Source organism: Ruditapes philippinarum, unplaced genomic scaffold (assembly GCF_026571515.1).
Source record: "Ruditapes philippinarum isolate M1 unplaced genomic scaffold, ASM2657151v2 ctg334_1_1_1_1, whole genome shotgun sequence".
In the NCBI taxonomy this organism is placed as follows: Eukaryota; Metazoa; Mollusca; class Bivalvia; order Venerida; family Veneridae; genus Ruditapes; species Ruditapes philippinarum.
The window spans coordinates 25263-52687 of NW_026860936.1; the positions used below are offsets into that span (position 1 = coordinate 25263).

The window sequence follows — 27425 nt, forward strand, 5'->3', positions numbered from 1 at the left end:
AGATTTTTTTATTAGATCGATTGATACCTTACGATGAATATACATGAATATAGAATATGTAAAATCATTAACTGCATTTCTTCGCCTGTTATCTGTCCAGTGGAAGCTTGACGTCTGGGGAAGAAATTTCAGTGCTTAACTTAAATCTTGTTATCTCATCTTAATACACTAGTATACAAAACATTCCGTTGTCTTTTGCAGATGAAAAGGTGCTATATGCGGTAAGTTAATATTTACCGCATCTAAATTAACGGGATATTGCTATCCCAAGTTCGACAAATAACATTTGGCAATACGTATACTCAGACAATGCCTTTTCAACAGCTTTTTTTCTAGAAGTCATAGATCATAGTCGTTATTAGTTACCGCACAACAATCATACACATACACCAACAGTATATATTTTTCTGTATGTTTAATGAAGAAGCATATAATATACAATATATTTACAGTTTTCACACAGTAATTGTACAACATGAACGACGAAAGCATGTATTTGTCAATATATTTGATATAGAACCATACAAAAAATACTATTGTTTTACATACTAACCATATACTATGAAAGTATATATTTTTCTATGCAAATAATGTAGAAGCATATCATATACAATTGTTCACCATGCAAGTTAGTATTTATCCAGGCATTTAATGTAGAAGCATAAAATATAGTTACAATTGTTTTACAGTTTGTTTTACACAATACTTATACATGATGAACGATGAAGTTTTATATTTGTCAGCACATCAGATGCAGAACGATTCATAATACAATTCTTTTGCAATTTTTTACACAACAACCAGTCACTCATGTAATTGTCTAGGCGATTAACGTAGAACCATACAATATACAATTGTTTTTACAATTTGCACAAATCAATCATAAACGATGAAAATATATATAAAATATAAACAATATTACCATACAAAATACAATAAAAATGTGTGAAAATATGCAACAAAATACGTGTAATGGACTGATGAATAATAATTCATATTTTTTAAAACTGCTTGTATCAGTGATTGGACAACTATTTATCAAATTTTTAATTTCAAATGAAATATATTATAAAATCTGGAGGAAGGATTAGCTTACTTTTTTTCTTCCATTCCAGGTTTCCCTTAGGCTACCAAACATTTTTTCTACTGTCCGACACTTGCTTTATAATGGGCCTTAGACTGAAAAAAATATAATCGTGTTTGGTTAAACACTTTTTGGTCAATTGATCAGTTAATTAATTTCCACTATAGAAGGGTACACGTATTACGTTGTTTGAACTTTATTCATAATACAATCGCGACACGTGCAGCTTAGATACAAGGCTTGTTAGGCATACTTTTCACTGGAAATAATTAAAGGTATCTTTAGTAATATGCAGGTTTATTAGGATGACAACACTTACAATATAAGAATTATTTGATTCACTTACTTTTATTATAATGGTAAATTTATAGCTGACACAGAGCATTTTTGTTAAAAATTCTATTGGAAACAATCATGTTACGCTATATCGTATGACTCGAACTTAATATATCAAAAGGAAATCTTATAAAGAATCTTCACAGTTCCGGCTGCACCATATAGACTGATATAAATTATATATTACAAAGTATGTAAAATACTTTAAAATACAAAGTAAAAAATAAAGGTTTTAATAGTATTTTCTGTACATATTCACTTACTTATCCAATCTAATGTTTAAAGATTAAGGAAGGACTTATGGTAAGTAGTGATTACCCTCATGAAAACAGACATATCAGATTTCCCTACAGAACAATTTACTATTTAATTGTCTTTTCTTTTTCAAAACCTCTTTACACGTACAAGAGCTTATATCTTATTTATTAATGAAACACATTTAGTTTGGAAAACACAATGACAAAATGGTATTAAATATAAAATATGACAATGCCTCCTATTTTTTATTGGATATAATTTCGACTTAAACACATTCTTACAGCTCGAGACATACATTTAGACAAAAAACAAAAAAGTTGGAAAAATAATAAAACAATTAAACGTCATTTTTTCATTTTCGTGTTGCCACGTGATTATTTGCTGACAAAGAGTTAAATATTGTCTGGTGATAATCATATTTCACCAGATTATATGATGTCACGTTATTTTATGATGTAACATAGTTATATTCCGTGACGTGGTTTAATGTTGAAACGTGATAATATGCTGTCACGTGATAATATACTGTCACGTGATAATATGCTGTCACCAATCCGATAAGTGAAAATGTCAATGTCCTACAGCATAAGTCAATCATAAATAAGACTTTTAAACCATGTCTGATACAAAACTATAACTGATAATTATGAAAATGTTCTTTTGAGTACGATCATGCTATTCTCTGAATTTATGAAAATTAATCTTCCCTCGATTACTGATATTATTTCCTTCTTATCATCACTGATGACGCTCTCAATGAATTATGGTAATCAAACCCATAATGCCAGTGTCCGGTCTTTGTAGAGGTGCCTGGCGTCACATATAATCCATTTAGATTGACACGAGCACACTTGCTATACCACCAGGCCCCACGTAAAAATACTGCGCAGTTAATTGAGCTCGTGTCAAGATCACGGTCGTAAGTTGAAAAAGGCATTTGATTGTTGTGATCAAATCCAATACCTGCATAGTAATAAAAAGACAATATTAATTAGTTTTGACACTGTCATTATTATATTACGTCATGATAGTTTACATGTTGACGAGCCCAAATTTCATTAACAACGTACTGTCTCTATTATGATACAGTGCACCTCATCCTATTTATCATGGATACTTAACAATTATAATAATTCGTGTTAATGGCAAAACAGGTCCAATAACGTCATGAGAACCACAAGTATTGACATTTAGCGTGTAAGTTTTTTAAGGGGGTAAATTTTTGCTCCCTAAGAGACCAGGATAATTTGTCGGCGACTGAATGAGTATTAAATTGTGCATATTTACTGCTTTCTTCATAAATGCATTGAACGTTTATAAGACTGAATGAGTATTAAATTGTGCATATTTACTGCTTTCTTCATAAATGCATTGAACGTTTTATATATGTATAAACAAACACTCAAAGACGATCTCTAATCAGACGATAGCAAAACATAATATTTTATAACAGACAAAATATAACAACATTAAATTTCAGCCATGAATTGGATCTACTGTATTTAAGAAAAAAATGATTTATTATACTATTCGTTTGTTATTGTGATATAGAACATAAATAACATTTCTTTTATTTGTTCAAAACATGTACATGTATCCTTTTACAGGCAAAGTATGCTTAAGATACGAATAAAATTAAAAAGATAAATAAGAATTTTATAACGTTTAAAATGATGGTTTTAAAGCATGATAGATGATTGTGACTTGAAGAAAGTAGCGATCAATGTGAAATTATTTTTGTCATAAAAGTAGACGCAAAATGAAAACAATGTAGTATTCTGGTTTCAATAAAAATTAATAAACCAATATATCTTTACTAATTACCAAAACCAACAGATGAAACAGAGGGTTCAGGTTTTCAGCCAATGACTCGTGTCTTAGAAACAAAAATAAAAACGCTTTTGAGAAATAAAAATAAAAACCTTTTTGGGGCAAAATGTGCCTTTATAACTGTGTAATCTATATAAGATCTCAAATCAAAAAGTCGTTAGAAATTCTGTTACTAGTCTAAATTTTTCTGTGAAAAATTGGATTTGTTTTTGCCTCATACTGTAACTGGTGTCAGTTGCTTACTTTTTATTGGTTTTAAAGCTGATGTGCTTTCATTTAGATAAGTAAATAAAAAGTAAATGAACAAAATATAAAAGAAAAGAATGCAAAAACTGTCGGCATAAATTACTGAGCAAGTCAACACGTGTGCATGACCCAATGTTTAGTTTATATTTTGTTCCTTCTGTCAACTTAAAGTCTGGGCAAATTTCATGTCCTGTTGTACTATCATTTCTTGTCATGTCAAGACGAATCTCTGTAGAACCTTGTCCAGCTAGCTCTTGTATATACTGTAATCCTGCGAAAATATATATAATGTAAAATATAAATTTTAGAAATATACCAAGATATTCATTCAACACTTCATACCACAAAATTACAAACCGTAACAATCATAATAACATTGGGTTCTATTTATAGACATTTAAACCCGCTGGGTTGCCTTATGCATTAAACTTCAACAGTTTATGTTTATCAATATACTTCAACAACTTATGCTTATCAATACAACAACTTAATGTTTTTTATAAATACTTTTAAAAACTTAATATGTTTGTCAATGATACGACACTTTAACAACTTAATATGTTTATCCATAAAACACTTTAACAACTTAATATGTTTATCAATACACTTCAACAACTTAATATGTGTATTAATACACTTCAACAACTTATGCTTATCGACATACACTTTAACAACTTTATATGTTTATCAATGATACACTTCAACAACTTAATATGTTTATCAATACACTTCAACAACTTATGTTTTAAAATATCAAAACACTGTAACAACTTATGTTTTTAAATATCAATACACTTTAACAACTTAATATGTGTATTAATACACTACAACAACTAATGTTTTAAAACATCAATACACTTCAACAACTAAATATGTGTATTAATACACTTCAACAACTTATGCTTATCGACATACTTCAACAACTTAATATGTTAATCAATACACTGCAACTTATGTTTTAAAATATCAAAGCACTTTAACAACTTATTGTTAAAATATCAATACACTTTAACAACCTAAAATATCAATACACTTTAACAACTTAATTTGTGTATTAATACACTTCAACAACTTATGTTTATCAATACACTTCAACAATTTATATAAGCAATGCATTACGGTCAACAAGAAATATTCTTAGTGTATCATCTTATTAAACTATTTGTTTACTGTAAGCAAACTATTTGTTCCATGTTAAAAAAATCTACCTTCATGTTACACTTGCAACAAAAGGTGTTTTAATTCATTGCGGTGATGTTTACCTTAGGTGACTACGCAATAACTGTACTATATATGTTTTAAAATGCCAATGCTACAAGGAATTTCATACCTAGCCACAACTCTCCATCAACGTTCCCAAAGCCATTCTCATATTCTGCATAGTTGCGATAAAAGTCCACTGACCCGTCCATTCGCCTATGAAATATCTAGAAGAAAAGTAAACAGGTTGAGCGCTTACGTATGTATCTAATAATTACTTGAAAATTATACTGTGTGTCTGTTTAACGTCAGTTTTATATAGCTAAGGGTTATATGTCACTTTAAATGGAAAGGTGGACAAAAGTCCTAAGTCTTTAATTTGCTGTTAGGAACATACCTTATGTATTTCTTTTCATTTACCTGACCAATTACAATTGTCTCATTGACTGTACACTTTATTACACGCTTTAATGTAGACAGTGAAATCATATTTTGACAATTCCGCAATGAGATGATAAAATATAATTTACCCGACACCGGACTATATTTGTATGCGAATGAAAAGAATGTAGATCCTATCATACGTTATTGGAAATATAGGCCGAAATATACTCTGTCGTAAGGATTAAAACAAGCAAAATTTACTCTGTGTAATTTCACATCGAAAGTATGCCTGAAAATTGGAATAAAATGAAATTCAATATTGGCGTCTATTTGCTACCATTTGACTGGTTGTTCGTACTGAACAAAGAACAGCACATCATGATTTAAATAAATGTAAAAATGGAGATGTCTTTAAAGTAAATATATTTCAACAATTTTATCACGTGAGTATGTGAACCGGAAAGAACAATTTGCTTATCAAACATTGGAATAAAAGAATCTATACATACCGTCCAACCACCGCCATCTGTTTGCATGTCACAGTTCACAGTCAGAATCTTCCCAGATGTCCAAAGTTTTATCTCATATTGTCCACTTTTCGCCTCAGGAACCTTATCAAGGAGTTCTTTACAATCACTTGGTACTACGCAAAGAACAAAAAAGTATTTGTGTCAAACGATGTGTTTTCACCAACTCACTGCATAAATTGTGTAAATAACAAGGACAAAAGAGACGTTTATCTATTATATACTTTTGTCAAAATGTTTATACATAGTTGGTAAATCTTTCCATGTCTAAGGTATTTTATGACGTAATATAGCGCATAAACTTCCTTATTTTTCATGACATTTTCCTTTCAAGAATATTAACCAAATGCACTTTGAGTATTTAGTAAATGTGCAACGCATTGTGCAATTTTGCTCTTAAAATATACATACATGTAAATCAATGTAAATCATAAAAAAGATGTATTGTAAAGGTAAGGTAATGGAGTAGTGGGCAAAACTTCGTCTTCTTCCTTTGTAGTACTGAAGGTCTTGTTAAACATTTTCCTTAACTGACCACTGAATGAAGAGAACCGACAAGAAAAATGTCTTCAAAGACTATTATTTAATTTTTTACATGTATTATTGTATGAAATACAATGCTCATAAAAATACATACATAAATATGCAAAACGTAAAGACATTTATCATCTTATAATTTTATTTTATGTTAATAAAATAATAATAATATTTAAAATAAAATAATATGCCATTTGAAAGTTACTGTATTAATTCTAAACCAATTATAGTGCAAATATACCTGCTGTTTTGAAATATCATCATTCATTATCAACTATTGAAAAAAAAATTAATAGCTTGATAAATATACAAAAATGTATATCGTCTAAAAGACATCATCCACTATATCCTCTATTTTTCTGTCTATATACAATAACATTAAGATAATAAAAAGTGCATTTATTTGCATAAGCATTTTACGTGCCAAAGTAAATGTTCTGAAGCACCATCTCGCCAGTATAGCAATTTCTATACTACCATCATGGCTACATTTAGATGAGGTATTAAGACAAGAAAAAAAGTAATATTTAAATACGTCACATTTACACGTTGCAGGCTGCCATTTTTCCGAAGCCTCACATTTCACCTCTTGTTGACTAGGAACATAACCAGTATCACATTTTACTAGAGCTACGTCGAGGAACTTGTTTTCGCCAGGCGCACTAATCTGTACTTTACCATTTTCAATTTTCTGATCAAAAGCACAGGCTGGAAACAAAATAATAATAATAATAATAATAATAACAATAATGATAATAATGTATTGTCTAAACAATAGTTAATACTTTACAAATAAAAAAGACCCATTTCTGAATGATCATCGATTCACGTGCAAATTGTGATAAAGTATCCTATGCTAAGTGAATAATGCTTTTTATTTTTTCTATTATTTTGTAATTGCTTCGTTTTTTATCTTATTAGTTATATTAAAGAGACTTCACTGAAGTTTAATGACATAACCGGACTGATAATATTTTTTCGAGATTAATTTTCTGTTTGATCTAGGTCTAGATTTATAACTTGTGTGCAAAATTTCAGAACATTCGCTTACTTCAATTTTCTAAAATGATTATTGCAATTGCGAAAACGACCCAAAACTGAAAAGCGTTGCAATGCTTTTCACTCAAATAAGGCTAAGAATAGCACAAAAATACGAATGACTTAATTTCTGATTTTAATTTGTTAACTATCATTTGTATGTCTTTCTGGTTGATCTGCATAAGAAATTCAAATTTTATGGTGTTTTTAGACTTTTGGACATCAGTACAGTTCCTACAATACGCAAACGTATAAGTAAGTCGGATTTAAAAAAATATTTCTTGAAATATTATTCAACATTAAATTCAATAACAATTAAAAGTGTAAAAATAATGTTAAAATAGAAGTTTTTACATACTTATGTCTTTGCACACATGTGAAACACCATTTTGGAAACATCTTTGGTTCGCTTTACACGGCCTTGAGCTACAACTTCCAACCATTGCCTGTAAACAGAAGAAACAATATAAAAAATATAAGTAACATTAATAAATTGCTTTGTTTAATTACAAGAACTATTAAAATGCATATTTTCTAAAAGAAACACACTTCTGTAAGCGCTATGATTTTATATTATTGGCAATGAGTGAAAGAGAAACTTCTAAGATAATTTTTCGAAATAATATTCTTTGCACAATAAAATGTTGGACATGAAAACCTGTAAATAATATTCATATGTTACGATAACGATATTTTTCAAATAAAATTCAAATGTAAGAATAACTATTTCCCTCTAATTATTTTTTTTTTCATTTCTGTCTCCAAAAGTTTCACATACATGTATTATACCAGTGAATAAATTGAGATACTTACGCTAGGCCATTCGCTGATATCAGAGAAAATAGCGCCTCTTTTTGTTTTAAACTCTGATGGATCAACGGACGACTTGTCAACATCATTTAATTTACACACATGCTCGTTTCTGTCAAAGTCGAACGATTTACAGACGGACATTGATATACAGGTTCGCGCACAATCGTGATGGTTTTTATCATTAACTTCTAACACGGAATGACCGATCAAGGCTTTATTAAGATTGTCCTTGCTTGCTTCAAATGAACTACATTTGTTTGAGTTAACTGTTCCAAATAGGACAGCGTTAATTATCATAATTCCAGCAGTCAAAGCCATTGTTTTTAAAGTAAAATATTTTTTGTTATTTGCCACAGCTACATAAAATGAAATCAAACAACGACCGTACCTTAAACACATATATGTCCCGTCTCTATGGTATGGTACATGTGTGCTCTATATACGAGTAAAGCTGGTTAACAGCAAATGTATAAAACATGCCCTTGTTATTGATCTTTGGTGAATCGTCCAATTAGAAAACAGTCACGTGTTTTGTCTGTCTCTAATTCTGCAAATGCATAACAACTAAGTATTTTGTTTGGTTTACATACTCGGAACTTTCGCAAACTAATCTATCTTGATGCATTGATATATGGATGTGAATAAAAACTAAAAACCGGTGTAACGAAGTTGTGTGACGCCAAATTATGACAATCGCTCATTACATTTAAAACAATATTGAATCCCCGTTGACTAACATTTTAAAATAGTATGACCTCCCCACACAATGAATGACCCCACCATGGTAGCTATTAGGTACGTTAACGAGATGTCATTTAAGAATTTGTTTTAAAAAATAAATCGGGCAAAAATATCTTAAGATTGCTCAACAGAATGCATGCCTTATTGTTAAATTTGAATCTAGAGCTATCTATGATAAATACACAACAACAACAGTGACGACGACGACAAAAACAACACAAACGATGGCGGCGACGACGACGACAATTATAACAAAAACAAACAAACATTTATAAGAATTGATGAAATGCAACTTCAGCAATTACTTGAACATAAATCGATAATATGAATAAGGCAAGGGCTCAAGACAAGCTCTTTGACAGCTTTTATTTTACATTTCACTATCATGACCATATTTATTAAGATCCATCAGCGGACACAATACTAGAGACTCTACGAACTTAAAACTTCACTCATTCGGCCTCACCATTTACGCAACACTAGCTTTTACTCTCATGTTTTATCTTATGTCTAAATTGAATTTGAACAACCATACGGAAGCCTGGGAGTATCATTTATTAATTAAAACTTAGTATTAATTAATTATAATTTATAAGTTATAACTTTTTCATAAATATTTATTACTTATTTTTAACCATGTATTACGCACATATTGATTTTGATTTATAGCTTGTAACCATGGCAACCAAAAGAAATATTTTTGAAAATTTTCTTCTCTGAAACCACAAAAGAAAGAACATAGATATTCTGCATTTAGCATCGTCATATGGTATTTTTATGTAAAGATTGTTCACTTTGTGTCCCTGGGGTCAAAATTTGACCAGCCCTAGGGTTGTCTTATTCTAAGTATATAGACTGTATAGTGAAAACTTTAAAACTATTCTTCTTTGAAATCAAGAGGCCAAGGGCTTTGATATTTTGCATTAAGGATCATGTCATGGTAGTCTATGAAAATTTTCAAATTATGTGCCTGGGTCGAAATTGGCCCCACCCAAGGGGTCTAATATTTTATATAGAAATGTTAAACAAATTCTTCTCTGAGACCAAAAGGACTAGAGCTTAGATATTTTGCATGAAGCATCGACTTATGATTGTCTATGAAATTGTTGAAATCAAACTTCCATGTTAACTTAGGTGAGCGTATCAAGGGCATTATGAACCTCTTGGTTTAGTGCTTTATATGTTGAATGTTATTTTGAAGTATTTCTAATTTATTTATAAATCTTACTTTGTTTCAGCTAAAGCTAAAATAATTATCTCGTAAGAAACTTTTTTGTTTCATCCTTTTGTTTTATGAGCAAATCTCCATGAAAAGTTAAGACCATTTAATGGTAAAATCATTGTTATGTTTAAAAAATTCATGATTTGTGAAAATATAGACCTTACAAAATAGCATTAGTGTGAAAATGGTGTATTTAGGATCTTTGTTTTCCATGAATTCAGACAGGGGTTGTTGGTACTGTTACCATACAGTAAATACCAAAGTCGAAATATCAATTTCCTATATATATATATGTTTATTAGTACCCTTATTTACACCATTGGCACTTAATTATTACAGTCAGTCAGTCATGTTTTAAACTGGATCCATATTTAATTTAAAAGCTATTTGCATTAATCTTGCTTGATAAGGTTTGATTCATGAAACAGTGTAAATATTAAAAGCTAGAAAGCTAAACGCTAAATTCGACTATTTTCAATTTGGCCATTCCACGCGACTTTTCGGGAACGGTACATGCAGATTTTTTACTAACAACTTTACTCAATCGATTTTGATCAGATAAGGCACAGAGTACTCGTAATTATATCAGATTGCCACGGTAAATCAAAATTCTGAAAAACCCTGAATGGTTTTTGAGAGCATTCGAGTTCAGTTTTCTTTCATAGCCGGTTCGAAGGGACATATCACAACAAGCGACTTCTAGTTAGTCGTCTGCTTTTTCTTGACTGTTTTGTAGAAAAAAAAAAAAGAATGCTAATTTCTTATAGATTTACCAAGTCCAGTGTATCTAGTGAATGCAGTGATGTTTAGCATATTTGCATAAAGTTATGCTAAAATGGTACGGAACACAATGTTACTTAAAGGATACGGTACACACAAATTTTCTGTCATTTTGAATGAGATCTGAAAAAAGAATCATACAAATTTGCTATAACTTATAATTCAAGTGTTTTTTTCTTCTTCAAATTTATGTATTTTATTTATTTATTCGAGAACACTTGGACCTGTTTTTCTCACTGTTTTATAGATAAATATATCTTTTTATGATTTACTCTTGCTACTGTTTTACATTAATGCACTTAAACATTAATTCATCAAGTTGAAATGCTACGGAACACAGTGCTTTTAAAAGGGATACGGAACCCATATACTTAAGGTAGGGATACTGAGCACATTCTTACTTATAAAACTGGAAAGTCACTATATGACCATGACAGTTTTGGTACGACGTGAAACCTAACCAAAAATGACCTGCAATTCCTAAATTAAAAGTTATTGATGTTTTAAAAGCTCCATGTCGTTAAACTATATTTCAATATCACGTTCATGTTTAATTGAAAATTAAGTTCCCGTTGCTTAAATCTATCATGTTTTTCTAGTTTTACTAGTGCCCCTTTGGGTATTAATAATGGCACTGACGGACACCCACAGTTCCAAAGGAGCAATGTCTGTCTAGCACACAACTGGAAATAACTACGTAACTATAAATATTAAAAATGAAGTTAAAGTACTAATTAATAAGTTATAACTTTTAAAATGTAATTAATAAATATTATTTATTATTAATAAGTAATAAATGATACTCCCAGGCTTCCGTACAACCATCGGAAAATGGAACGTAGCCCCGAAATTCGCAGTAGTCGGAAAGTTAGTAAGTCAGTAGTTCAATCTTACAGTCGGAATTTCATATCAAAATCTAATTATCAAATATAAAGAGCTGTAAAGTCTAAATTTGATCTCACAATAAGTCACGATTGACTTATGTTAAAGGCAAGATATTCTTTTTGTTCAATATTTTTTCAGATTTTCTAATTTATTCACAAGACCTTGCCAAAATAATGACATACCGAGCCTTATTCCGTTATCTTTGACACAAAATATGCTGCCTAAATAACGTATGCATAAAGAGCTTGCAGCTGTGGTAAGACGATCACAAGGATGCTACAAAATAAATTAATTAAAAAAAAAATGAGAGACAGGATTTCAAAGTACCCTTACTTCGCATAACAAATACTTGTATAATTCATACTGAACATTAGGTTAAGATAAGCTAAGAAATTGTGTGATCTTCTATACCTTTTGTGCATTAACATCTACATAAGCACGAGGACGCATTTAAAGCCCATCTCTTACAGACTCAGGATTTAACTTCTGTAAATGTTGATGCACAAAAATCGTGTATTAGATTCATTCTTATTTAAAAGTATATGACTAATTTGGTGATTCTACGATATGTTGTTTTCCGCTTATAGAATCCGGTTTCGTATTGATTTTACCTTGCTTATGTGTTATGTTTTGATAAAAAGGTAACTTGGGCCGTTATTGCAATTAGCCTTTTTGCATGGTGTCAGAATCACACACATTAACAAGAACTTTCGGTAGGATATCAAAAGTACCCGACTGTTCTCAGTGCTCAGTGCTAAAGAAGAACCTAGATAATGAAGAATTCTCTATACTTAAAAGGGCCATAATTCTGTCAAAATCCATGATAAAGTTATTTACCTTTTAACAGTGACCTTTTTGACCGAGTTTATGCAAGAATGCCAGTTTTATATTGTTAATCATATGAATTATCTTTATCATGGAATTTTGTCCAAAAATCATCATTTAATGGCGACCATCTTGAATTTTGAAGCCATATTAAATTGTCTACCGATGCTACTTAAGCATTTTTGCAAGAAATTTCTATTTTGTAACCTACAATGCCAATTTATACCATTTTGATTTCATAAATAACTCCATTTTGACATGTCCCATGTCCATTGTACATTTTGGCGGCCATCTTGGATTTTTAAAAAGTGGATCACAGGCTGAAATGAATTGAAATACTGTTACCTACCACCATGTCAAGTTTCATGCTTTCCACAGAAGGTGCACAATTATTTTACTGATTTCAAACAACTGAATTCCTTTTGCTACGGATTAACAATTTTCGGTTGGTTAAATCTTTTTCAACATAACATCTGACACGCGGCAAAATGAAACATAGAACAGAACAGAACAGAACAGAACAGAACATTATTTTATTTCGACTTGTACATAGTACATAATCATAATCATACATAGTGTGATAATACATTGCAATACAACAACAACAACAACAACAACAACATTTATTCAGCATAAAGCGATATCTAACATCACTTCTAGCCTACATATTAACATCTGTAGTAGTTACACATGAAATATAAACACTACCATAAGACAAGAGAAAAGTCACAAATAAACAAGAACAGTAATTTAAGAGAGAAACTGTTTTGTTTAGTCAGAATTGGAATAAATTATTAAGTACAAAATGTAAAAAAGGAAAAATAAAATATATGAAATAATTTTATTTTTTCAATAAAAACTAGATGAAAGCTGATAATTAGTTATTCAAGTTCTTTTCGAAGTTTATTTGCAAAGTATAAGTATTTCGAGAGATTTGCTATTTCTTTTTTATTTTTTGTCATCATCAAATGATCAAATTTATTTAAAGATGGCCATGTATAATAATTACGTCGCAGATATTTCTTTCTAATATTTGAGTATAATGGACAAGTTAATAGGAAGTGATATTCGTTTTCAACCACATTTAGATTACAAAATTGACATATTCTTTCACTTCTTATTACATTATTATACCTTCCTCGTTCAATTTCTAGGTTATGTGATGACAGACGAAACCTAGTTAGTGCTATTTTGAATTTTTTGTCTATCGAATAATTATCAAGATATGATTCAAGTTCAAATGAATGTTTAAATCTACTATAAGTTAGAAGTCTCTGTGAGTTATTAATTTCACTGTACCAAAACTGGGTGTATTGATCAAAAATTCTTTGTTTAATAGCATTTAATATATATATTCCTGATTTCCTTGATTTCGCCATATATCTGACATCCCTAAATTATCTAACATTGTTTTTATTTGAAATGCCCAATTAGAACCGTTATATGTAATATTTCTATCTAAATCACTAACTATCATGTTATACATGTGTTTAACAGCAGAATTGCCATTCAAGTTTTGTATTCTACACCAATACCTACTGTAATCATATTAACCTTTCTTACTATTTTCATTGGAAATCTACCGAGTTCACCATATAGTCCGATTAAGTTTGTAGAATTATTTACGACAAGTATTTTTCGACAGAATTTAGTGTGAATCAGCTCAATATCTTTACCTTCGTTTCCACCCCATATTTCCGAGCAGTAGTTTAATATAGATGAAATCATTGTATCAAATAATTTACATTTTTCAGAAACCTTAAATTCGAATTGATTAAACACAGAAAATAAACGATATAAAGCTTTTGACGCATGCTCTGCAATACATTTTTGCGTTCTATACCAATTACCGTTTTTAAAAAAATAAACACCCAAGTATTTAAAGGATGAAACCACCTCTAGTTTTTCGCCATAAAGATAGAAATCGTGATTTGTCGGTCTCCCTTTTTCAAAAATCATGACTTTCGTTTTACTTGTGTTTATTTTTAAACAAAATGTATTGCAATAATTTTCTACATCGTTTAATAAATACTGTAAAGATTCAGGTGTGGTAGTAAATAATACTTGGTCATCAGCATATAATATTAAGAAAAATTTAAGTTCGTTAAATGAAAATATACCGTCAATGTCCGTATTTATATGTTCCATTATGTCATTCACGAACATCATGAACATAAGAGAAGAACTCGGGTCTCCCTGTTTGACCCCTTGATGTGAGTTGATGAAACTGGAATGGATTTTTCCATTATGTTTCAATGCAGAGCGAACAACAGAATACATAGATTTTATAGCATTAATCATTTTTGTACTTATGTTTTGATTTATCAATTTTTGCCATAGTATAGATCGGTTAATCTTATCGAAACATTTTTCGTAATCAATAAATATTGTATAAAGTTTTTTACCGCTATTTAATACTTTTGATATGATAGAATGTAAAATAAATATACAGTCTACCGTACTTTTTCCCTTTTGAAAACCAAATTGACAATTTGATAATTTTTCATACTTTTCACTCCATGCGGTTAATCTATTTAGGAGTATTTGCGAGTAGATTTTTGACAAGATGTTATTTAGTGTAATACCTCGATAATTCTTCGCTTCCTTCTGATCCCCACCTTTAAATATAGGCACAATATAACCTAACCCCCATGATTCAGGATATTCTGCTGTGTCAAATATTTTATTGAAAAGAACAACCAGGTATTGTGAAATAATATCGTATGACGTTTTAATAATTTCTGCTGAAATATTATCCGGACCGGGTGATTTAAAACTATTTTGTTTAAATACAGCCTTTTTTATCTCCGATTCAGTAATTGGTAAATTTAACTCTTCATCTTCGACATTTTCTGTATATAGATCTTCATCTATTATGTTTTGTGTTGTATTTTCACCTAAAAGATTGTTGAAATGGTCATGTAATTCTTCAATACTTATTTCAGCATTATTAGAATTTGACTTTTTATTGGACTGTTTTATAGATTTCCAGAATTTTCTGGGTTCCTTTAAGGCTATGCTTTCTAATTTTTGCCCTTCTTGTAATTTAAAGCGATATTTTGTTTTTTGCTTGACCTTATTATATTTATTACGGAATTTATTGAAGTTCATTCTATTTTCTAAAGTATTATTCTTTAAAAATGCATTTCTTGCTTTTTTAAAATCTTTTTTGCATTATATAGCAATTTTCATTAAACCATTTTGGACGTGCATGATTTTGTGTGTGTTTTCCATTGTGACGAGAATGTTTGCCAAACGTCGATAATGCATTTGTGTGCAATAATTCTGTTAAACTTGTAACTTGATTGTCAATAGATAAATCACAATAATTTCCTGAATACGTTTTACAAATATCATTTAAAATAGATGAACGAAATAAATCAACTTTACTTTCATCCCACACTATTTTTGTTGCATTATCACACTTTGAACTGTTTCCTTCATTTATGTTATAAAATCTATGATTTTTCAATTTTAGAGAAAAATATAAACCTGCATGATCAGAAAAGACTGTCCATTCTTTGATAATAAAATTCAAAACAATGTTAAATGCATTTTTATCAACAATAAAATAATCTGTTACGCTTAAACCACGTGAGGAGCTAAAGGTAAAATTGCCTAATCCACGGTCGCTGTGCATTCGGCCATTGGCTATGACATGATTAGTTGATTTACATAGTAAGGTTAATCTCCGCCCATAAGAATCAATATGGTGATCGCTATTGGTGCGGTCATAAATAATACATTGATCATTAAAAAAATATTATCTTCATCGTCAAGATATTTATCATATTCTAAAATATCAGATAAGTTCCCAGTCCTAGAATTAAGATCTCCAGTAATGAAGGTTTTACCTAAATTATTATATTTTTCTATTCCCTTTTCTATTTCGTCAAAAAAATCAAAATCTTTATCATACAAAAATTTAGAACCAGGTGGTGGAATATAAGCATTACATATGTATACATTTTCTTCAAGGTCGAGTAAATCTTTGTTAATTTTTAGCCAAATAATACCATACTTGTGAGTCTCTACAATAGAAATATTTGAACTAAATTCATCTTTAAAATAAACAGATATTCCTCCGCTATAGCGTCCTTTCTTGGTGCCACTTGATTTATTTCCATATAAATGAAAACTTTGATAACCGTTTATTTCTAAATTAAACATGTATTTTTCACTAATCCAAGTCTCACAAAATAACAAGATATCGTAGCTGCTTATATAGTCTAAAAATTCCTCATCATTTAATTTTCTTGATAACCCGTTTAAATTCCACACAAGAATTCGTAGTTCCTCTTGCTCTTCCTAGCTTGTAATCTCGTGGAATGGTCCCTCGGCATGATCACTGACTAAAAGTTTTGCTCCAGCCCATTTGACGAATCTGCCATTTTTCTTTTCACGATCCATAATGGAATAGAGTTCTTTTCTTTTGGCCAGCACAGCTCTAGTTTGTTGAACGCCGACGCCTTTCTTTTTCATTTTTAATTCCGCGAACTTGTCATTTGCAGTTTTACGTACCAATTCTCTATCTTTCCATTCCAAAAATTTAACGACAACAGGTCGTATTCCTTTACCTTTGTTGGTACCGATTCGATGGGCTCTTTCAATATTTATTTCCTTTTGGTCGATGCCTAGGTCATGTTTAATGAAATTTTGTATGAGTGCTTCGCAGTTTTCGTCTGGTGATTCGTTAAATCCATGAAACAACAGATTGTCCCTTAAACTACGGGCTTCCAAGTCATTGACTTTGTTGTTCAGTTGCATATTGTCCGTTTCTAGAGAGCTAACTTGTTTCTCAAATGATATGCACATGTCTCCGAATTTTTTAATGTCAGATTTTGAATTGGCTAATTTTTTCTTTGTTTCTTCAAACTCGTTACTGAGAAATGCGGCTGCTGATTCTGTTTCATTTACACGAATGTCCATAGTTCTATATTTGTTTTCGAGTTCATCTACTTTCAGGCAAATTCTATTTACTGTTTTTTCAATTCCATCGATCTTTTCTACGGATTTTTTGATCATTTTTATGTCCGTATTTATTACTTTTATGTTCTCAATGAGTTCAGTGGCCCATGTCGGCGGTGTTGGGGAAAACTGCTGCTGCATCGGCTGTAACTGAGTGTAACTATAAGTTGGAGATGGCGAAAATTGACTTCCGTATTGTGGATTGGTAAATGTCGCAACATTTGTAGCCACATTTTGTCCAGTAAAATTTTCATTTTGCATTTTGTTGATATCAAATATGAAATGTTCAGGAGAAGAAGTATGCAAACGTTTGTTTTGAATACTCACATCAGATACACATGACTGTCCGACACAATAACCTGTTTGTCCACTTTGTGCGTGTTGATCAATATCCCGTGTATTGTCCGTGTTCGTATCCGTGTAAAGTGGCGAGATAACCTTTCGTTTACCACGTTTATTTTTCTTTGTTGAGTCTTTTTGTGACAAATTATTCTTAGCAGGCATGTAGATAAAGTATTAGTATCTTTTCACCAACAAATTAATGAAAAAATTAATCCACTTTTTGCGAAATTTCCAGTTTTTACTCCGAAATATGGAGAGTTCAAATTTCATGTCTTGCCACTACATCACGTGACCATAATAATATATACATTATTATACATTACAATACATTTTCAATACTAATTTCCAATGCATTAAAACAAACTTTAAAGACAATGTCACGTTACTTTAGTTATTATTTTAGAATGTTATTTCAAATTAACAAAAATTAATATTATAGTGTTGAGGATAAACTGTTTTAAACATAATTAAATATATATGTTTACATAGCAGACATATCTTCAGAAAAATTCTATACATAAAAATGTTGAATGGAATTTATATATTCTTTAATAAAGACATATATATATATTCATAAATCAAATTTATCTGACAGAATTAACAATAGTATTTCTGTAATTTAAAGACTCTTTTATATATTTTGCCAGATTATATAATATATTCTTTCGATTGCTACATAGTAGTTCAATAAACTTTATCATGGAAGGCCTTTTATAGTAGTATTTTTTAATAAACTTTTTTGTAATTTCTAAGAAACATGGGCATATCAATATGAAATGGTATTCGTCCTCTATTTCAACATTGTTACAGCAAAGACAATATCTTTCATTACGTGGCAATCTATTTTGACCATACCTTCCAGTTTGAATTCTCAGTGAATGAGATGACATTCTCATTCTTGTAATAAAAAATCTATAGTGTTTTGGTAAAATATCTAAATAATTTTCATATAATAGTGTTGTTTTACAACTTTTATAAAGATCCAATACTAAACTGTTTTCAATCGCTGTATTCCATTCTTGTCTATAATTATCCAACAGTCTTTGTTTAAACAATCTTGGAAAAATTTAACAATCAACTTTATTAATATTAACAAAATAATCGGAAAACCCATACATATCAAGCATATTCTTAACATCAGTAACCCAATTATTACAACCTTTATGACAATCGTATAAACTTTGTTCATAAACCTTCTGCAAGATAATATCTGTAACTAATAATTTACACCAAAATTTTATAATTCTAACATATCTATTAATGAAAAGCGGATATCTACCTAAATCTCCGTATACGCTTGCGTTACATATAAGTAAGTAAGTAAATTGTTTATTAAAGTGACATGTGTTATTTACAATATAATCATATACAAATATTTTAATAAAGGTATTTAAAACGCCCGGCCTCATGGGCCTATTAGTCACTGTTGACATTTAATACAGTATCTATGTATAGTTCTCAAATATTAAACATAATAGTACAAGTTCAATTTCAAATATATGGACGATGTACATAGAATAGTATATTTTCACTTTCATAATTATCAAGTAAATTAAGCAACTACAGTCGAACTTCGTTCGCTCGAATTCGGAGGGCCTGTACAAATTTGTTCGAGAGATCGGTAGTTCGAGCCAACCGAGGTTGAACTATTATTACATAGAACAAAGGCCTCAAGGTTTTCAAACTTACATCGGTCAAATGATAAATACGTCAATATAATTGTTTGCTAGTACATTCATTTGTTGAATACATCCTAGTAAGAATTATTATCCTATTGAAAACAGGTTTAACGGTCACTGTCATGCATATTGTAATTGGTTGGGTTCGATTGGGCGATCATTATCCAAACTGTGAACAATGTTCAAAATATATTTATATGTTTATTATGGGATGAATTTTATTTTAAACAATGCATTAATGAAATATTAACAAAAGAACATTTTACAGCAGCATATTTTTGTAGTCATTTACTAAAATAAACACACGTACAAGTATCATTCTATAAATAGATTACACTGTTACAATTCATATTACATGAACCATGGTTGTAATTAAAGCCGTCCAGGTAAAGGTCATTTATTTATTGACTTTTGCGCATTTCAGGGGTTATTTTCTTTTTATTATTAATACAGACGGCAAATATACAATTTTATCATAACAAACAAATCGGTTTCAACACCTTTTAATTTGTATCAATTAACCTTAATTGCCCTTGTCACCATCATGAGGTGTTAAAAACATGTGTTGCCGGCTGTCAATTATTTAGAACATGTCGACCCGCAACTTTTGTTAGTCTTTTTGTGTTCAACCAAAAAGGTGTGATTTACACTATATTTCTTCCGAAGGGACCAGAGATCAGGTTCGAGAGTTCGAGCGATGGGTGTTCGAGCGATCCGAGGTAGAACAATATATATTATATAGGAATTTTGCCGGGACTGGGCGATGAGTTCGAGCGAAGGGAGGTATTCGAGCGATCCGAGTTCGAGCGAACGAAGTTTAACTGTAGATATATGAGTAATTGATGGAATTAAATATAAGTGATACACATATATATGTTCTGTGCAAATCGCTATGAGTATATAAGGCTTCGTCTAAACATAAAAGCTTTCACAATATATTTTGCTGTTTTTCTAGCATTTTCATTTACTAAAAAGGTCAGTCTATCTTCTTTATTTTTATTAATATAGGATGGATCTGACAATAAATCTTCGAACACTTGCTGTCTTATATTATCATATTTTGTGCATTCTACGAGAAAATGAGTTTCATTTTCTATTTGTTCTTGGTCACAGAATGTACATATTCTCTGGTTTACATTTTCACCAATAAAACGTCCTGTTTCTACTCTTAAGGGTAAAATCCCACACCGAAACTGTGCTAACATCGAGCGCTCATTCTTCTCTAAATTTAATACTATGTATTGTTCGGTTTTAAAATTTGTTTTAAATAATTTATATGTTCGTAGTTTTGGGCTATTTTGTACAGAGGTATACCATTGTTCGTTAAACAGACTTAATATTTTTTCATTTGCTAGTTTAAATCAACTGGTCTCTTTTCTGTAAAATAGGTACTAAGACCCAGCGATACCATTATTTGTTTAATATCGTTAGACCAATTACTTTGGCATATATTATAGTCTGCAGTGAAAACTTTTTTAGGTAGTCTTTGGTCGTCCATGTTCATTAATTTATTCCAATAGCGTAGCATATTTATCCACCTTCTGAATTTGCTTGGTAACCACCCGATATCCCCTGTAATGGCCGCTACGGGTGCGAATCTGTGTAATCCTAAAAAGTATCTTACAGCTCTATTTTGCACACTGTCTAATGTTTGATATTCTTTGTATCCCCATACACTTGAACAATAATCTAGCACTGGCACCACACAATTGTAGAACAATTTTTCGAATGATTTAAAACCAATACCTTTCGAATGTATTTTGTTAATAACTCTCCCTAAAGCCCTGCCTGCCGCCTTACTCAGTGTTTGACTGTGTGCGATATAGTCTGTATTTTCACTAAAGATTACACCTAGGTATTTATATTCACTAACAGTTTCCAAGGTGTTATTGCCTATATGGAAACTAAAATCTGACCTTGTACGTCTACCTTTACGAAAATGAATACATTTAGATTTCGACGAGTTGATAAGTACCCTCCACTTTTTACACCAAGAGTGTAAAGTATTTAACATAGTTTGCAAGTCGTCACTATTTTGTGCCGTAAAGACAATATCATCAGCGTAAAGAAGAAGTTTATTTTGTCTAACATTTAAAATTCTTTTACAAAATTTCATGTGTATACGTTCTACATACTTTATGGTTAAATGCCTAAAAGTTTTCATATAAAAACAAACATTAAATTTAGAAGAGTTTACTCAATCCGTAAATTTTTTTTTATGCACTTTATTATGTAAATGTGTGAATAATAAATAAAATATTGTTCAAACTAAACCCTTAATTAAAACATTATTCAACATATGTTTGGCCTCTCAAAAGAATTAAAAGGTAAATAAAGATTTTTAAAGCTTAATATGCATCTAGTCATTTTTTTTTGTATTTTAGTATGTTTCCGTTAATATATTTCGTTACGGTTAATTTCCGTAGGTTAAGTACTTTTCACATCATGTCCGTACGTTGTTGAGTAAGCAACACCTTTTAAGATTTTTATTGTTACGTATATCACTTTTAGTATACATGTATAACAATGGATACGTGGCATAAGAAAAAATATGTGAAATGGAATATCTGTCGAAAGATGTAAAAGAAAGATTCGACAACATTTATTTGTTATCGCATAGTTTGGAACTTTTTCTGTGTTAAACTATCCCATTATACTCAGTACACTTTCAATGAGCTTTTGAAAACTGTATTGATATATAATATTGATAATTATGCAACTGCTGAAATCATAAAGTACATCCGCTGAATGAATTATTTCCACTGAAAAAGCTCTGAAATCTTGAATCCGAATATTTTTTTTTCAGTTTACAGTCCGTCTCAATTTTTGGACAGTGTTTTAAATATTATATATAGCTGTAAAGTAGCTTACGACATCATTAGCTGGTATTGGTTTACATTATCTGGGAGTGAGAAGGTGAAAAAGTGAAAGGGCACAAGAGAGAGAAATGCACGTTTTTTGTTGTTGTTTTTCCCCTTTCTATGTGTGTGTGTGTGTGTTTGTGTGTGTGTGTGTGTGCGCGTGTGCGTGCGTGTGTGTGTGTGTGTGCGTGTGCGTGTGCGCGTGCGTGTGCGTGTGCGTGCGTGTGCGTGTGCGTTTGTTTATTTCTTTTCTGATTTCTATTACAAAAAATGTAAGTAACGAGTTTCATATACTATAACTATTACATAAAGCATGCCTGCACAGTTACAATAACAATGTTACGTTATGAGTTAATACTTTAAAGAACACGTGAAACTTCCGTGTTGTACACTGTGCTCGCTTTCAGTTTAGTGAAAATAATGAAAGTAGTCTTCGATTTTGTTTTCACACACATTTTGTCACAATATTTTTCTAGATGAGTTTTCCATGGCCTACTTCAAATCACGTGTCCTGTATCGTTGTAGGTTTGAATCCCGCCAGGGAAATTTGATATTTTTTTCATGCAAGTAAGCTATTTAGCAAGATTATTGAAAGTTGATGACTTAACTCAGCCAGCCCACAAGTGCTTGAAATAAAGCACAAAAGAGTACCTGAGATTCCAGGAATGACGCTATTTGACAGGTGGCAGAATGATGGCTTTGAACTCTAACAAAACAAAACATTTTTTTATTTCTTGATGATGATAAAATATATCATTCAGCTTCCTACACTCAAAATGGTTTTAACTTTTACATAAAAACATTTCAATTAAAATAAATGTATATTCATTGTAAAGTATAATATTAATTTTTAATTTTAATAACGTTTATAATGGACGTTATTACCCTTCCGACGTAATTGGCAAAATAATGCGTACCATGATATGCTTTGATATCTAATTAATTATCTGGTACGAAAATGAAATACATTTAAACTTGAATTATTTATATTGACATTCTAAAACATCAAAAACGGGTTATCTTTTACTAAAATGGATATGTGTATTAATATTTACACTGTTTTAAATTGATGTCGTAAAACATGTGACGTAAAAGAAGTGTTGTGAATATTCTTTTGATAAATTTAATTGCCTTTAGCTGGTACCATATTGAAATATGAATTATTAATAACAACATTTGCAACTATTTTCAATTATTTTTAATGTTTTTTTTTTTTTGCTACAGAAATGATAGGAAGGTCTTAATGGCAGGCACGTGCCGTTTCTAGCCCGTACAAATAACAAACAAAGTGCATTGAAATTTTCTATTTCTCTGATGCTTATTTTAATTAATACCAGATGAAATCTTCACACGATACAATGAACTATATAAAATAAAATAATATGGAGGCAACACAAAGACTCCATACATATATTTTGGTCATGATATGGTAATTTAAATCATACAGGATCTTTTATATCATTTCAGGCAGTATTTCTAAATCACGAATTTTCGTAATGTACACTACAATTAATTATGTATTATTCAATCATATTTATCATAATCGTTAAATACACCATAAAATGAACTCCACAAAGTTAAAGAAGCTGAAAAACATGAAATTTGAATAATTTCTTACGTAGATTATTTATAATTGCAAATAAATGCTCGTTATGCCTCAGAAATGCTATCATTTTTACTTCTCAAACACTTCTTTTTGGTATATTGTTTAAGTTTCAAAACAATACTAATTTGCCAAACACAGGAACTGTCGTTTGCTCCTTTAGCTCTGTTGGCAACGGATATACTCATAGTGATGAAGAAATATATTCAGAAAAAAAAACATATTTTATGCTACTGTTAGTTCGGATATACTATGTTCATCCTTGAATAGAATATTCTAATCACGGAAATTTATTGAAATCTCTGAAATTCTTACTGAATATTTCTAATTTGAATAAAAAAGAAAGAATAAATTATGTATGGAAAGCTGCGTTCCCTATTACTGGTCAAGTAAAGTTGGTGTTTTTCTTTAAAAAAAAAACTGCTTGTTTTTTAATGACACTGTATTTTTATATAGCGATCATCATAGTGTGAATAGTTTTAAATATTACATATCTACTGTGTGTGAAGTCAAAACATATTTTCAATTTGGCCATTCCACGCGACTTTTCGGGAACGGTACATGCAGATTTTTTACTAGCAACTTTACGGTACTCAATCGATTTTGATCAGATAAGGCACAGAGTACTCGTAATTATATCAGATTGCCACGGTAAATCAAAATTCTGAAAAACCCTGAATGGTTTTTGAGAGCATTCGAGTTCAGTTTTCTTTCATAGCCGGTTCGAAGGGACATATCACAACAAGCGACTTCTAGTTAGTCGTCTGCTTTTTCTTGACTGTTTTGTAGAAAAAAAATGAATGCTAATTTCTTATAGATTTACCAAATCCAGTGTATCTAGTGAATGCAGTGATGTTTCGCATATTTGCATAAAGTTATGCTAAAATGGTACGGAACACAATGTTACTTAAAGGATACGGTACACACAAATTTTCTGTCATTTTGAATGAGATCTGAAAAAAGAATCATACAAATTTGCTATAACTTATAATTCAAGTGTTTTTTCTTCTTCAAATTTATGTATTTTATTTATTTATTCGAGAACACTTGGACCTGTTTTTCTCACTGTTTTATAGATAAATATATCTTTTTATGATTTACTCTTGCTACTGTTTTACATTAATGCACTTAAACATTAATTCATCAAGTTGAAATGCTACGGAACACAGTGCTTTTAAAAGGGATACGGAACCCATATACTTAAGGTAGGGATACTGAGCACATTCTTACTTATAAAACTGGAAAGTCAATATATGACCATGACAGTTTTGGTACGACGTGAAACCTAACCAAAAATGACCTGCATTTCCTAAATTAAAAGTTATTGATGTTTTAAAAGCTCCATGTCGTTAAACTATATTTCGATATCACGTTCATGTTTAATTGAAAATTAAGTTCCCGTTGCTTAAATCTATCATGTTTTTCTAGTTTTACTAGTGCCCCTTTGGGTATTAATAATGGCACTGACGGACACCCACAGTTCCAAAGGAGCAATGTCTGTCTAGCACACAAGTGGAAATAACTACGTAACTATAAATATTAAAAATGAAGTGAAAATACTTATTAATAAGTTATGACTTTTAAAATATAATTAATAAATATCATTTATGGCGCGACGTCGTAAGCATATGCAGTGACGTCATATGGACGTTCGTTTGAAATTTTGACGTCATAGCTGTTTCCGTTATTGTTTACCAGCGGACAACTGACAACCGTTGCTCATGGATATTTAACAAAAAATGACGTCCACGGATTACGCGGAACATCGGACTATCATCAAGTTTTGTGTTAATCTTGGGAAGACGCCAACACAGACGCAGAAAAATTTTAGATCACTCGTTTTCAAGTGGCATAAGCGTTTTCGAGACTTTTTAAAACTTTTAATGAAGAGACGAACATGCACCTATAAAACAAAAATATCCTAAAAAGTCTTCACCACTTTATATGAACTCTAAATACAGAAAAATAATCTACCAAACAAGACAGGCACATAACACATATCTGAAATATAAAACAAAAAATAATTGGGAAAAGTATAGAAAACTCAGAAACTTCAAAACAAAAATAAAACGTGAATCTATTACCACCTATTTCATGGAAAGATGTAGCGGGGGCCCAAAGTCTAAAGATTTCTGGCCCACAATCAAACCCTTTTTTAAGTCAAAAATCCATTTTGAAAAATTGAAGTAACATTATTCTTAAGGAAAATGAGTCACTGATAGCCGATCAAACTAAAGTGTGTGATATGTTAAATGACTTTTATGTAAATATTTATTCTTAAGGAAAATGAGTCACTGATAGCCGATCAAACTAAAGTGTGTGATATGTTAAATGACTTTCATTTAAATATAGCCAAAAATATTGGGATAGATAATCAGACTATTACTCAAAATGAACATCCTAGTATTAAATTAATTAAACAAAACAATAACAATGTACAAATGTTCAATTTTTCTACTGTAACATCAGAGACAATTGAAAAACATCTTAAATCAGTAAACCCAAAGAAAGCAACAGGATATGACAATATAACAACCAAAATACTGAAATGCTCAGCAAATATAATTTGTAAACCTATATCCAAGATAGTAAATAATATGATCAACACAAATTTATTTCCAAACAGTTTAAAAATGGCTCAAGTCACTCCAGTTTTTAAGAAAGATGATCCTTTTATTATGAAAAATTATAGGCCTGTTAGTATATTACCATCAATGTCAAAAGTATTTGAGAAAATTATAAATGAACAATTAAGCAACCATTTTGAAAATATATTTCATAATTATCTAGCCGCTTTCAGACCAGGCTACGGATGTCAGACAACTCTTTTGCGTCTAGTTGAGGACTGGAAGATGGCGTTAGACAGAAATGAGCATGTGGCAGCAATCCTAATGGACCTGTCCAAGGCTTTTGACTGTCTACCGCATGATCTTACAGTCCAAAAGCTAGAGGCATATGGGTTGTCTGAAAATGCATGTTCTCTAGTCTTAAACTATCTTTCAAACAGGAAACAAACAGTTAAAATAGGAGAGTATCATAGCACTTGGCTTGAAACAATTAAGGGGGTGCCACAAGGCTCTATTCTTGGACCTATAATCTTCAACATCTTCATGAATGATACTTTTTACTTTATAGATAAATCCATCCTCTACAATTATGCAGATGACAATACTCTAGCCTTCTCCAACTCTAAAATAGACATATTGAAAAACACATTAGAAAATAAAAGTAAAATACTTATTAACTGGTTCTATCATAAATTTTAT

General features: G+C 30.6%; 2 protein-coding genes across 3 annotated transcripts; both read right to left on the reverse strand.

Moving 5' to 3' along the window:
• Positions 1-398: 398 nt before the first annotated feature.
• Positions 399-8686, reverse strand: LOC132713963 (ficolin-1-like). 2 transcript variants are annotated; one of them, XM_060696701.1, is made up of 7 exons: positions 8254-8686; positions 7799-7886; positions 6949-7110; positions 5848-5981; positions 5085-5181; positions 3858-4025; positions 399-2641 (listed from the first exon to the last, which is right to left on the reverse strand). In XM_060696701.1, the coding sequence occupies exons 1-7, from the start codon at positions 8650-8652 to the stop codon at positions 2400-2402; spliced, it is 1290 nt and encodes a 429-aa protein (XP_060552684.1). In that variant the 5' UTR covers positions 8653-8686; the 3' UTR covers positions 399-2399. The 2 variants fall into 2 exon arrangements, with proteins under 2 accessions (XP_060552684.1, XP_060552683.1); XM_060696700.1 differs by having other exon boundaries at positions 6943-7110.
• A 7790-nt stretch (positions 8687-16476) lies between these two features.
• Positions 16477-18304, reverse strand: LOC132713969 (uncharacterized). Its single transcript, XM_060696708.1, has one exon. It carries the CDS (start codon positions 18176-18178, stop codon positions 17015-17017), a length of 1164 nt encoding a protein of 387 aa, XP_060552691.1. The 5' UTR covers positions 18179-18304; the 3' UTR covers positions 16477-17014.
• Positions 18305-27425: the final 9121 nt, after the last annotated feature.

What these genes read in the sequence shown, in the direction of transcription:
- LOC132713963 (XM_060696700.1), bottom strand. Translation starts at nt 8,652, where the DNA reads ATGTGTTTAAGGTACGGTCGTTGTTTGATTTCATTTTATGTAGCTGTG. An exon ending in GCAGCCTGCAACGTGTAAAT is followed by an intron (nt 5,982 to 6,942) that starts GTGACGTATTTA and finishes TTCTTTGCGTAG; the next exon opens with TACCAAGTGATTGTAAAGAA. An exon ending in TGATGGAGAGTTGTGGCTAG is followed by an intron (nt 4,026 to 5,084) that starts GTATGAAATTCC and finishes ATATTTTCGCAG; the next exon opens with GATTACAGTATATACAAGAG.
- LOC132713969 (XM_060696708.1), bottom strand. Translation starts at nt 18,178, where the DNA reads ATGCCTGCTAAGAATAATTTGTCACAAAAAGACTCAACAAAGAAAAAT.